The sequence below is a fragment of the Mastigoproctus giganteus genome, chromosome 2, assembly GCF_048544385.1.
Source record: "Mastigoproctus giganteus isolate SK-2022 chromosome 2, ASM4854438v1, whole genome shotgun sequence".
Taxonomy (NCBI): Eukaryota; Metazoa; Arthropoda; class Arachnida; order Uropygi; family Thelyphonidae; genus Mastigoproctus; species Mastigoproctus giganteus.
This window is the reverse complement of record NC_143576.1, coordinates 242,548,734-242,563,432: the sequence shown is the minus strand read 5'-3', so window position 1 is coordinate 242,563,432 and position 14,699 is coordinate 242,548,734. Positions and strand designations below refer to the sequence as shown.

Genomic DNA, 14,699 nt, shown 5'->3' with positions numbered 1-14,699 from the left:
AGGGTCGCGTGGTTTATCCTCCAGAAAATTTTGTTTTTTCGCTCAGAAAACTGCAAAACCGACCTAAAAATGCACTCAATTACATGCGTACTATACTGATGCCCAGCAGCCTTAATTACTTTGGAGCATAACGCACATATCTAACCTAACCCTCCATTGTTTTAAAATTGAATATTGTATTATGATTACAGCCAGTGATGTTGTAAAACCTTTTAAATAAATGCCTTAAATTTTTATTACGGGTCGAGATTTTTTTTGGTAGTACATGTATGTGTTGAAGTTTTTTTTACTACACTACATGTTCATGAAATATTTATAAATAATTCGAGATGTGAACTGCAATTTGCATGCACTACACACTTGAGATCCTTTATTAGTGCCAGTACAATTTAGAGCAGAAAAAATATGTACGTCACGCTGATTTAGAAGAGAAAGCCACCATGAACAGTACAGTGCTTTGGTCAATATTCATCCAACTGGAAGTGGACTGTCTTTAGTCTTCTAGAAGGTCAACGTATCTACGAACACTCAGAGGAAGGTCAAGACTCTGGATACCATGTGGAAGTTGCCAATTTTCATGCAGGACACGTCTGATGACACATCTACAGAGGTGGGTTAGCTCGGATGGGTTCATACATCGTTGTTTCATCAGAGGGGTCCATTTAAGCGTCTGGTCGAGAATATTCATCGCCGAGAAATCCCAGTCAGGTTTATATCGTTGCCAAGATGGGATGAAATAGTAACTGGCGACACTTTGGAAGGACTGTAGTGTCAGTTGAGGAGCTACACGAAGAAGAACCCGAACGTACATGGCTTGTTCTTGAAAATAATCTCTGGATCCTTCAGAGTGGCTGCTTTCATCAGGTACCAGTTCCTCCATACATAAAAAAATAAGATACAAAATACAGCTTTGTACACTTACCGCGTCGCTCTTGCTGCTCAGGATATGCAAATTTACCCCCAGTCTCAACAAGAGCAACATCAGATGGGGTTTAACACGTACCTTTCTAAAGATAAACAAGCACCGAAAGCGATGGCAGATTTCATCGATAAATCTTTTAGTGGATCCAAACGTCAGTCTGTTTGCATTGGCAGCACGATGGAAATAATAAACCGGGGATTCCTGTAGTGTTCTGCGATTACATCTGTCTCTTCCAGGCCAAGCCCATAATCGGAGTGTCTGTTCCGGATAAATTTGCTCCTGTTCGGCAATACCCTGAAACCTATCACAATCATGTAAGCATACTAGAACCTCCCCCACGAGTTTCAAATCACTAATATTTTTCCAGAGGCACACCTTAGCGGGAGTGTAAATCAATTGTTTCAATGTGAAGTTAGAGCATTCCATTTTCCCTTCATTCTTCAGTCTGCCATACAAATCCACAACAATCCGGATGTTTTGCTCACTAGAGCCTGTTTCTGGCTGTTCCTCATCTTCTGGAGATTTTAAGAGCGAATTAATAGCTGAGCATATTTCTTCAGATATATGTAGATGCCGTAAGGGGAGACGCTGATAGCTAGGTGGTTCAGCCATCTGTTATCAACATACATCACTTTCATTCTTTTTTTTTTTGTTTAATTCATTCTTAAAAGCCAGTCTGGTGTTCTTTAACAGTTATATTTGTATCAACAATAGAGCTTGACAATATTCTCTGTTTAATTATTTAACCATATGAGTATTGGGCGGTTAAAATATACACACTGTGAGATTGAAATTGCAGCACCCTGAAGAAACAGGAATACAGACATGATACTTAGAGTAAGTATAGCCAAGGAGTTAAGGCACACACAATTAAAGGTGCAGGTGTGTGTGTGTGTGTGTGTGAACACATTCAGTAACGCGAAATGATTCTTACAATTGAACATATCAATATGACATAAATCCACCACGGTTGCGGATACATTGAGCTAAGCGTCCTGGCATTAAGTTGTACAGGTGTGGAATAGCCTCCTGTCGTATTCCATCAAGCCTCTTGCACCTGATACATCAGAACATCCATGGTGTGCTGGCTGCGAATGGTTCTGTTGATGGTGTTGAATCATGGCCCACACATGCTCGATGGAGTTGAAATTTGGAGAACTGGATGGCCAAGACAGTACATGCACACCACGAAGATACTAAGAGGAAACTCCGTGCGGTATGTGTTTGGGCGTTGTCTAATGCCATTTTTCAGCAGGACAACGGGGAAAGGGAGAGCGACGAGTTTTCAGAATCTTGGTGACATAGTTACGAGCAGTGAGAGTGTCGTTGACGAACACCAACGACAACTGAACTGATCGCTTCTCACACTATACCAGCAGGGCATGCAGTATGGCGTTCAAAATGGCTCTGGGTCATTGCGGTCACCACGTCGTCACTACACGTGTATGCATCAATCAATGGGTCCCAAGCAGAAGTGGGATTCATCGGATACATTTTCATTTGACGCCATTCTATAGTCCATGAGCCAGTGCGCAATACCATTCCAGACGCTCTTGACGATTACCAGCCGTGTCAGACAGAGGTAATCGATGCAATGGCTGGTATGCACGGCGTGCAATGGTTCGACGGGTCATGGGGTGACAGCCAACTGGTATCAGAGGTCGTTAGAAGTTAACCAGTGTAGCTGTATCTGCGGTGTAAACCTGTCGACGGATAAGACGATCCTTCCGTTCTGCAGTTCCCCGTCGTTCTCCACTACCTATTCCACAAGCAGTCGTACTTCCCGCAGCCACTGTTGCCAACATGTGTGCATTGTGGTATTGTCACGGCCCACACATTCCGCTGCAAGACGAAGCGACGATCCAGTTTCTCGAAGGCCGTAATCCGCCCTCTGTCGAAGTCGCTGAGTTGATGATAGATATCGGTGTCGAACGCGATGCCCGCATTCTCTACAATTTCCTTGCACTCTGTAGTTGGTTCCTGTGAGACAAAAGCCTGTTAACTGCATCACATACGCGTTGCTTTGAACTCCACGATATCCATGTTAGTTTTGATATCAAGCGAAGCTTCTGCCCGATTGATCCAGCATTGTAATCATTTGCATATCTTGGCGCAACTCATCCATCCATCCATTCAAAAGAAATGATCATTTCTTTTGGATGGATGCTACAATTTCAATGTCACAGAACGTATCTTTTATTTTAAAGCTGTTCACCATACTTACTGGCATGTATTTTTATTTTCTTGGATTTTCTTAACTGTGATCATTTGTCATTTGGGAAACATTGCTCAAAATAATTTACTGTACACATTGCAGTAATTGGAAAACAAGACTGATGCTAGAAAAAAAAATAATGATCCCATGTATGAGTAAACTAACTTTGGTTTATTCAAAGTAACTTCCTCCAACCTCCACATTGGAAAGCCTGATGTTATCTTTCCCATCTCGTGTAGCGGTTTAAAATTTGCAAAAAGAACCGCTGTCTACTTTTTAATTCAATTATTTATTCTCTTTAAGAAATTATACTGGGATATTTTATTACACCATGCGGTAAAAATGTAAAGAAAGCGGTAAGCGTATACGGTACTCTCATATGTTGAGGATCATGAAATAAAACCTACGGGCATAGGTGATGGCATCACATCTCTTATGGATGCTGTATGTGTACATGGGACGCTTTATGTAATGTAGCTGTTTCTTGTTGCCTCTTTAATACTATACTGCAAATTGGGGAGGTCTGTAAAAAATGCCTCAATGTGGGAATTCTCTTGGCTATAAGGTATTGAAAACCTTAAAGTTTACTTTTCGAGATCTCGAAAAGTAAACTTTTTTATTGCTTCTAATGTTGACTTACATGCCGAAATATACGTTACTTCTGTGAAATTAAAAATACCTGCAGTATCTGTGTACTTTCAGTTTTATGTACATCTGTATTGGTGCGATTATTTCAAGGAATTTCTTGATACAAATCTAGAGTAATAACACCATTTAAATCTGTGTACCTCATATTCATTATAAATAAAAAACGTTTCAGCATAGCTAGAAATGTTACTGTATTTTCAGGGTATTTGATTATATTCGTGCGTTTATGACTTATTTTTTCATTAATAAAAATATTTAAAATATAATCTTGTAGTGAAACCTTAAATAAAACTAAAGGAGCGTATCTGTCTTACTTCAGATACGTATCTTCTAATTTCTTGCTTTAAAAAACGACAAAAACATACGCCACCTGCTATCTTTCCACTTCAGTACAGCCTCACCCTCCCTTCTTAGAGGGAGGGAGGGTAGTGTTTCCTTATAAATTCATGGAAGAGTAAAATTTCACTTTTGTGCTTTCATCTGCTGATACTCTGCATTTGGGGTGTGGAATCTTTCCTCCTCTTTGAAACTCCTCCCCTCTCCACGGTGGCATGAGATGGTAATCTTTCTTTCACTCAGACAACACCCTTCCCTGAGAGGAGTAGTATATATAAGTAGAACTGATTATTTTCCTTTGGTTGCTGGAGCCTCTCCTGAAGGACTTGATCATTACTTTTCTTTATCCTATTTATTCTCCGTGGAAGCTTAGTTGGAACTGTACATCATCGTCTGCCATTCAATTGCAGAAGTCTGGATTCGATTCTCATCTATGACTTGAGGAATTTTTAAAGTCCTCTTTTATCTCAAGCGGATAGACCAGGGTTCCTCGCGAGTTATTCCAGAGTTTCAGCCTGTACAACGTGCAAATCTGCACGTGAACTCAAGAATTCTACAGAAAAAATCATATATAATGATTTCTCCTCTAAAATTTATTGATCTGATCATTGATATCAAACTTAGATTCACTAAACACTTGGAACATCTCTCAGAGAAAGTAAAAAAATTCACTTTCTCACTTCTGCATCTCTCCAAATAATCCTGGGGTCTTAACTCTCGCTCTCTACGGTTGTATTATAAAGCCGTGTTTCTACTAATTTGTTCCTAATGCGCGGCCGCCTGGTTCTGGCATGGTATGACGGTTTCGGTTCAGGCTAAACTTCATGGCATTCAACGTCAAATGCTTTGGAAATGTGCAGGGCTCGTAGGACTGTGTCTACTCCTGCCCTGCAGGTCTTTAACGTGCAAGAACCAGGCAGTCGCGCCGTAGGAACAAATTTAAAGTTCATCCCTAAGGTCGCCTTTGCAACGTTAGAGTCCACTCAGAAATGGTTCCATCCTGGTCTGTACACTACTTATTCTCCCGTCATGGCTCTCTTAATGTCAAACTTGCACGTTTCAACTTGCTGAATCATCAGTCTGCTCTTGTGGCACCGCAGAAGACTGGGAACATATTCTGTACCACTGCTATCAATACTTATATCTTCGAGAGAAACTTCTCCTCTCCACTGATGTGACTGTCCCTAGAAATAAGCAGGACTTCCTGAGCACCAGAGAAAATTTACAGTCCCTGCAAAAAATTTCTCGCCATGCCTTTGATCGCCGAAGATGCCTTCTCACTCAGCTACGGGATACCCCCTTGCTTTCCTAGTGAAGACGCCTGCTGACACTGCTGGCATTGGCCTTTGGCTGTTGTTGTGTTTTAGGAGCATCGGCGACTAAATCCATGTTGTTCCGTGTATATTGTCTGTAAATTGTGTGTTCTGAAGTCAATTTTCTGTTTGCTGGACGAAAAACCCGAGTTTTCGGGAGAAAAGACCAAAATTCCCTAGCCTGAGACCGACTAACTCAGCCACGTTATGAAAAAGCCCCATAGAATGCCAGTGCGGGATTATATATATATAGACTATTTTTTTTTCGTAGTGTAGTCTTTTTATCTTCTTATTTTTATTTACTTAATTTTTATTTTATTTTATTTTACTTGTTTTTTTTTTTAATTTTATATTCTTATTAATTATTTATTTTTATATTTTTGCTGGGACCTTGGGTTTGGGCTGCTCGAGGTACAGGTTTTTTTACTGGTACCCACTGGTATAGCACTTCCTTCAGTGAGTATGGGATTTTATCCTTTAATTTTTATTTAATTTATTATTTTTTCCCGTTTTTATCATTTATTTTTTGTTCTGATGTTAGGGCAGTAAGAGTTGCAAAACAGGGGTTTTCGAGGGCAGCCATGGTACATGCATAGTTGTGATCTACCTGCCCGTGGTGTGGGCAGGTAGACACTGGCCGAGTTCTGTCTTCATCACAGTGTACCATGATGCGGATATGGATTGACGTTCGGGTGCCGCTCTATATAACACACGACTGCAGCATTGAGCCATTGCAGCTCTGATATCTATTTATTACATAATATACCATACGTGTCTATCATACATATTCGAATTTGCCCTGTTGCAGGGATAGAGGACAGAAATGTGAATGTTGAACCACTGTTTTTTGTAAACTATTATATACAGGGTGTCTCAAAAATATTGGTACAAACGTTTAGGGTAGGTAGGTAACATCTAAAGGAATGTGAATCGCATAGGAACCCATAACCGGAAACGTCACCGTAAGTCGGTACACGGGACTGTTCATCAGTTCGCGAGAGAGAAAATTTCTGGTTTACTCATTCAAGCAGTAGTCGCCGCACGAAGAGCATGCATCGAATTATGAACTGTGAGCTGGCAGATATGCTCCTAGTGTATGGATTAGCAGAGGGCCCACACGGTGTGCGCCCCCATGCGGCACAACATCGCTTCGCAATAAATGTGTGAGCAGGTATGGTCGGTGACTGCTTAGTCGGCCCATACCTGTTACCGTCCCGCATGAACTCCGCTAAATATCGGATCATTCTTGAACAAGTTCTACCAGGGTTACTTGACGATGTTCCAGCAAATGTGAGACGCAACATTTGGTTTCAACATGAGGGGGCGCCTGCCCATTATGGAAGGTGTGTTCGTGACCATTTGAACAGGCGTCGATGGATTGGCCGTGGTGGACCCGTTGCCTGGCCCCCACGCTCACTTGATTTATCGAGCCTCGATTTCTTTCTGCGGGGGACCCTCAAATCTATCGTGTATGAATCGCCTGTGGAGACGGAAATGGATCTCGTGGCCGAGACTCGTCTGCGCTGCTGCTACTGTCAAAGAAACTCCAGGTGTGTTCGACCATGACCGCCAATCCATGCTGCGTCGGTGTCACGCATGCATCGCGTTTCATGGTGGAACCTTCGAGCATATGTTGTAACATCATGAAATGCATCCATCTCGTACTCCATTGTAAATATTATGTCAAATAAATGTTTGCCACTAATTACTGTCTTGTGTCATTTCTGCTTCTTGTGCCTCTGCTACTACTTTCCCGTGACGTTTCTGGTTATGGGTTCCAATGCGATTCACATTTTTTTTAGATGTTACCTACTCCCCTAAACGTTTATACCAATATTTTTGAGACACTCTGTATAATTATGTCTTTTGCAAATTCAAATCATATTGTCATGATTTCTTTTTACACTTTATGTATTTCCGAAACTTACAAGATAATTTTAGCAGAAATATCACCTACTTCTGCTTAAATTTAAAATTTTAAAATGCATGTTCCAAATTTCAACACTAGACGGCAATAAAATCTCTAGTGGACTGCATATAGGTAAACCTATATCTAGTCAAAATATCATAAGATTATACAGATATAAATGTTCTCATAAAAGTAAACAAATACAGCTCAAATAAGAAATATCTATTCAAGTACAGGGCAAATATTAAAAAAATAATAATTTTCATACTCCTTTTTCATTAAATAATCTCAGAGAATATCCCAAACACAGACTTGCAACTAGTTCATTACTTATCATTTCATACCTTTTTTGATTATTAAGACTTTGGTTCCCATAACATAGTCATAAACGCCAGGTCCCCAAACAGTAACCAACACCTTCTAACACAAACATCTAGAATACCCGAGTGCATCTTTGGAATCCAGAACTCTGATGTCAGACCAAGACCTCAACAGTAACAATAAATAAAACCATTAATAATAACAATTTACTCTTCACAAACGATTGCAGAAATATGCTAATTCTGAGAGATTCTTGATCTGTACGAGATTGTGAAAAAGTTAGTAATTTATTCTCGAGTCCAAGCAGCACTGTTCAGGCAATCCGCTTGGTTAGAGGACAATATTCAGAAAAGTATTCTGATAATCGAATGTCCTTCAATCAATGGAGCAATCGATATGTGTACATCCCCTTCTTTGCGTACATTACAGAAATGATTTCATTATCTCTTGGCTGTTAACTTAGCATTTAATGGTTGGAATGTTCTGATATTTCTGGCAGGGTACTGTGTATATTCAATACTGGTCGAGAGCGTCTATGTTAGCGCACATTCATATGTGGAGAGATAGCTGAAGCAATTGAAAGCGCGTCTCATTAACATGTATTCTGATGGGATGTTGTTGCAAGCGGAAATGGCATTGCAGCTGTAATGAACTTTCACCTCTGAAATCTGATCTGAAAGAGGAAATAACGAAGTAAAATTTTAGTGAAGAAATGATTTTAGATAAATATTTCTGCGTGGAGTTTTTCACTTGCGTATTACGTATTTTGGTCCGACGTAGCCGAATAGTCAAGTGGGAGAGTGCAGTATACACATGTGTTTGAGTGGACCATGGTTTCCAAGTCTGCATTTCTCTGCTAAATACGATTGTATTCATTGTCAAAATAATTTACTATAAACTGTTTGTGCCAGAACATGTTGCACTTAAATTGAATACACCTCAGTTAACACTGAGGTGTATTCAATTTCGCAACTTCGTATTCAGCTTAACAGTTCCACCAATTCATTCCAAATGAAATAGTAAGCGGTTCCCTTATTTTAGGCACAAACATTTCAAAAAATGAGTAACAAAGAAGAAAAATGTACTACCAACAAACTTAACCAAGGCCTTTAGAATCCAACACGTTAGTCTTCAGCCATTAAAAGAAATAAGTTGTACCCAGAACTCACTGACTGCCGAGTATGACCCCCGGGATGAAATACATTTTTAAAGTATTGCTTGATGATTGCATTTCACTCAATCAATTACATCAATGTATTCAGCAAAAAGAAAGTAGAGTGAACACAATGCTGTTATCCATTGTTCTCACTCTGATTTCCTTTCGCTGAATGTTTTGAAAATATGGCGACCCCTTTGGGGCACCACACGACACCGTTTTGGAAAGCTGGCTTTAAAGCAATTAAATGAGAGTAATTAATCACATAGTTGACAGTATAACAGCGGGGGTGGTGGCGTTGATCGTGTAACACCCAGCTTCCTGTAGTTTAAATGCTTACATATTATAGGATAAGTTGGTGAATGAAATCGGCTTCCAATAGGGCATCTAACAGTAAAACTTTAAAACAGAGATAATAACATATAAATTGCAATAAAATTCAGGATATATAATGCAGTTGTTCATAATTCACCGAAACATATTTCACCGAATACGTGCACACGCAGTGGTATCTATATTATGTTTCAATAAAGATATTGTCGCCTCACAGCAGATTCCAGTTGCAAAATGGGGACTACCGTGGAAGTGTGGTCTAAAACAGGTGTTCGTGAAGTCATTCGCTTTTTGCAAGCAAAAGGGGCTTCACCAAGTGACATTCGCCGTGAACTGGTTGCTGTGTATGGCGAAAAGGTGATGACAAAGAAGCAGGTGTGTTTTTGGTGCAATGAATTTAAAGCGGGCAGTGTTGACACTGAAGATCGACATCGGACGAGCAGGACTTCATCGAGCAAGACAAAAGACAACATTTCGCGCATTAAGGGCATCATTCTTGTGAAACAGGCGAGTGGAACTGAGAGAAATTGCACAAATAGTAAACGTGAGTAAATCGACTGTTCACGATGTCTTGGCTTTCGAAAGGTGTGCTGCCCCTGGGTGCTCCGACAATTGTCAGAGGAGGACAAAGCAACACGCATGGGGATGTGTCTAGAGAACCTGTTGCGATACAGCGACGAGGGAGAGGATTTTCTCGCTCGCGTAGTCACAGCAGATGAAACATTGGTTCATCACTTTACCCCGGAGAGCAAAGAAGACTCCATGACCTGGAAACATCCACAATCTCCTGTGCGCAAAAAATTCAAAACTGTTCCCAGTGTTTGTTTGTTTGTTTGTTATTTGGTTTTTAGGAGCATTAGCAACTAAGGCCATATTGCTCCGGGGATATACGGTGGTCATTTCCTGACCTTTCCGTATCCTCCGTATTTGGTGGTCATGGGCTCGAACCCCGGTCTAATCAAGAAGCGTGTGCTACGCACTGCTGCTCCTACTCACCTGGCTATGGAGGCGCCCCTGTTCCCAGTGTCCAAAAAGTCATGGCCACAGTGTTCTGGGATCGCCAAGGCGTTCTATTGGTAGATTTCTTGCCGAAGGGAGAAACAATCAATGCACAGCTTTACTGTGCAACGTTGGAAAAACTGAAAGCCAGCATTCAACGCAAACGACCAGGACTCCCGAGAAGCGGCGTGATTTTGTTGCACGACAACGCAACTCCACACTGCCCACACCACTTGTGAGTGGTTGCGCTGTAATCGTTGGGAAACTCTGTCACATCCTCCTACAGTCCAGACTTAGTTCCTTCGGCTTCTTGTTCGGCCCTCTGAAAAAAACACCTTTCAAAAAAGCATTTCACCACGGATGAGACAGTTCATCAGGCGGTGCGAAGTTGGTTACTGCGTGTGGGCACGGAGTTCAGTACTGGTATTGATAAATTAATCCATCGTTGGGACAAGTGCATCAATAAAACTGGAGACTCTGTGGAGAAGTAATTTCAACTTCGTATTGTTAAACATCGAGAGAGAAAATGTGTTCCTCTTTCTGCAACCGAAAACGCCTAAAACAATCACGAATATATGGTCGCTGTTTATGGAGAAGACTGCTCAGGTTATGGTGTTGTTCCACATATAAACATATAATATAAACAATTCAAATGTGGAAGAACCTCAGTGGATAATGAAGAAATCCCAGGACGCCTAGCAACTGCTGTAATAGAAGAAAGTGTTGCAAAATTTGAGGTGTGGGGGTGGGGATTTTACTTATTTTTTATTAATTATATATCCTTTTGGTTAGTTTCCCTTTTAAATAACTCCTCACTTGCGCATCTGACTATTAACTTCACAGAAAATTTTAGGTTCAAGGGGAAAAGCTCTTTAGATGTATTTAATGCCCTTCGGAAAGGCTGGTGCTCAGAATAAAAAATACACAAAAGTTGTATATAAAATTTAGTTTATTGTACATATTTACACGAATACATCAAAACCAAAATGATTAAACTCAAACACATGACAAAATAATTTAATCTCATCTACTTATATCATAATCAAAATTCCCCTTTCAAGAACTGATAATGTTTCTTCCTCCTTACACCTGAGCTCAAATAACTTTCAAAAATCTGTTAACATTCTCTCTCCTTTACAAATCAATTTATTACTCCAAAATTAGATTAAATTTCTATACTCTTAATTTCTGGAGAATGTTATCCTCACCTTTATAACAGATTATAATTTACAACCTTCAATACAGGTAATCATGCCACTGCCAATTTCTACAAATAACAACTTGAAAATTTGACGGTTGCCGTCGTTTTTCTTATTCCCTCTAATTCCTTTCCAAAATTCAATACTTGTTCAAATGATTATTAACAGGTATCACTCACTTCTAATTCCCATCAAAAATATATTTAATTTTGCGTATTAAACAATTATAAACAAGGCATCAATTACTTCGAATAAACAAAAGACTTCTATACACTTAATAACATGCTCTAGCTATTTTCCTTCAGCACATATCCTACAATAATCTACCCTTACAACTGGGTAATTCTTATACATATCTCAGTGTTCTGCTTGAAAGTTCTACCAATTCGGCTAGCGGGGTATCTACAGTCGTGTGTGAATGAGAATACTTAAGAAAACTAATCACTTACTTAGTTATCTTGAAGGGCTCTACGGCATGTCCTTCATCTTTCTCGAGGTGAATAGCAGGTCTATTCCATCTGGAACGCATCTCATAAACTCTTGGAGAGTTCGACAGGAGTTTTCGGGTTTGCTTCTTGGGTTTCGAGTACCTTTGCTCCTTTAAAGCGATTCATTTCATCTGCTCAACAGGTTTGTTCTACCTTCTGTCCGGCTCCGGATTTTATCGGCTTCAGCACCATTATCTCCTGGGCATCAGACATCTTGTTTATTAACACAGGAGTTGATTCCTTCTCAATTGTTGTGTAAGATCCTACAATGAGCTAACTTCTACCGTATTCTGCCTTCTCAACTATTTTAGTTGCCTTCTGCTCTTTACTGACAATACGTCGGGCTTCCTTTATTGTCCAATGATTTTTAATTTTTCTCTAAGGCACTTTTCTCCATTCCTTTCACTCCCTCATTCAAAAAACTGTCTGCTACTGGCTTACTGACGGATTAACTAACTGACTGACTAATACATCTTAACTTATTCTCTCCACTTACTCGACTGCCTCTCTCACTAATTCTTCTATCTTAAAACTTGTCTACCCTTTCTCGACTAACTACTCCCATCTTAAACTGGTCAGCACTTGCTCCACTCTGACAGACAGATTGATTCTCTTTCCAATCCTTTCACTCCTTTTTGTTCTACCTTCCTTCATCTTTCTCCCGAGTCCATCACGCCTATTACCAGTGATTCCTTCCAATCCTATACTCATCCTCGGATTCTTGTTTCATTTGTTAGAAGATCCTTACTCAGCCTGCCCAGTAGCACGTGTTACAATACACCCACTTTTACTATTTTACCGGATCTGCTGCCATACGGTGTCCCTTTGATGTTTTCCGATTATCCAAAAAACAACACTCCCCTCTCATCCAACGCCTTGTCCCTGTAGCGTTCTAAAACCACGAAACTCACATCTAGTGACCACAGCATCTATCTTTGGAAACTTGTGCTGGTCAAGAACCCACTTCCTGTTTACGACCGCGCATAAACCTTAATTCGTCTGTTTGCGCCAGACCCCATGCTGCTTTGCCGTAGTTTTCTTCGTTTATTCCCCGCTTATAGCGGAAGTTGAAAGCACGGACCCTGCCTTTATTTCTTACTGAATAATCTTATTCAGTAAGAAATAAGGACACAGGCTGCTCCTGTGTGGAGCCAGAAACCTGGACATACATAATATACGAATGCACCAATTATGAATACTTACGCTGCAGACATGGAAAAAATCATGTACTTCCCAAGACATCTAGAATCACACTTGCTAGACTCACGTGAGGAATACAAGGCATTAACAAAATTTGCGCAGGAGTTGCTCACTCGGCGCAGAACACAAATTGCTGTTCACAGGCAACCTCAACAAGGAGGGAACTGAGACCTGACGAAAACCTAGACTCCACAGCCGTTTGAGATAGAACCACAATGGTCTTGAATTGAAATTCCGAGTACGTTCAGCTTCAACTGAGGAAAGATAATGAGAATATTGAGATTTAGTAATTATCTTAACATGGCGTCTAAGGGAAGAAAAGGAAAAGTAGCTAAAGTTAGTTTTGAGTTCTAAATACCTTTTGTGGAGATAATTTTTGTGACGAATTAAATACACAAGCTTGTTCGACATCCAGTGAGGGAAGTTACTACGATTACCGGAAGAGAATTTGATGGGAACAAATCAGAAATTACAGAATGGAGGATTACGTACAGATAATCAACGTAATGATCGATCGATTCAAAATTATGGATGGAATACAGTCAACATTGCTCAGAAATTAATTTAACGAAGTCCAGTCTGTGTGCCTAAAGCTAAAAAAGTATCTGTCAAAGGAAGGTTCATTTAATCGGATGAAATTATCACCCTTAGAAACTGAGAAGAGAATTGATTCATGAGTAAAAACTAAATCAAGGTAAGAGGAGTTCCTGGTGGGAAAGTTACAGATTTGAGTTAGGGCATTACTAAGCCAAATGCAGCAAAATTGCTTAGCCTGTGAATTTGGTGAACGATTAGGGTCAAAAGCAGTTGGGACATTGAAATCACCCAGAATAAATGGTATTGCTTTCGAAGGGTTCAAAAAGATCGCTGCATCTATAATATCCTTTAATTGTTGAATGGTAGCTAAAGAAACTGCTGGAGCAAGGTAAAAAACCATAAGCAGGAGAAGCTTTCCTGTATGATTAACTAATAAAGAGATACCTTCAATGGAAGAATGTTTAGTGAACTGCAGCACTTTGACCAAGTGATGGGTAAAGATAGCAACGCCACCACCCTTCGAGTCTCGATCCAAACGATATACAGAATAGGAGAGAGATGAAATTTCACTGTCAAGTACATGTGGATGTAATCAGGTTTCAGTAAGGGCGACTATGGCAAACGTTTGTTGCAAAAGGAAGAGACGAAAAGCAGTGATATTTTTTACAACACTTCTACAATTTACATAGAATAGTAACATAGTAACGATAATGATGACGACCTTGATAAACATCGGGAAGACAACTGCTAGCTAGTAAGATTAGGTCTCACAAGATGGGCAGCAGTGCCAGAAGACTACCTGTACGGTTTAATAATTGCATCGATTGGACAAATATCAAGCATCTAATTTACGTGCTTGCTCAGATGGATTACTTAAGATTAGAAACGACGCATAGTTTGTCTGGGTGGATAACTTCCTCACAGAGGTGTGAAGACCTAATTCAATGTTGAGAAAATTCTAAATATCTGAAGGATCTGTGGAAGGAGCAAGCCGAGTGACGAAAGGCCGAGCCTGGTGAGGAACAGCTTGAAATCTTGAGCTCTTATTAGTTCCGAAGGCAAATAGGGGCGCTCTACTTCCGTTAGATGAAGAACGAGATACGTCAGCTGATATTATGGACTG

General features: G+C 40.2%; 1 protein-coding gene across 1 annotated transcript; it reads right to left on the bottom strand.

Moving 5' to 3' along the window:
* Positions 1–493: 493 nt before the first annotated feature.
* LOC150090317 (uncharacterized) lies at positions 494–1,534 on the bottom strand. The gene has a single exon (XM_090390261.1). The coding sequence runs from the start codon at positions 1,532–1,534 to the stop codon at positions 494–496; it is 1,041 nt and encodes a 346-aa protein (XP_090246387.1).
* Positions 1,535–14,699: the final 13,165 nt, after the last annotated feature.

What these genes read in the sequence shown, in the direction of transcription:
- LOC150090317 (XM_090390261.1), bottom strand. Translation starts at nt 1,534, where the DNA reads ATGGCTGAACCACCTAGCTATCAGCGTCTCCCCTTACGGCATCTACAT.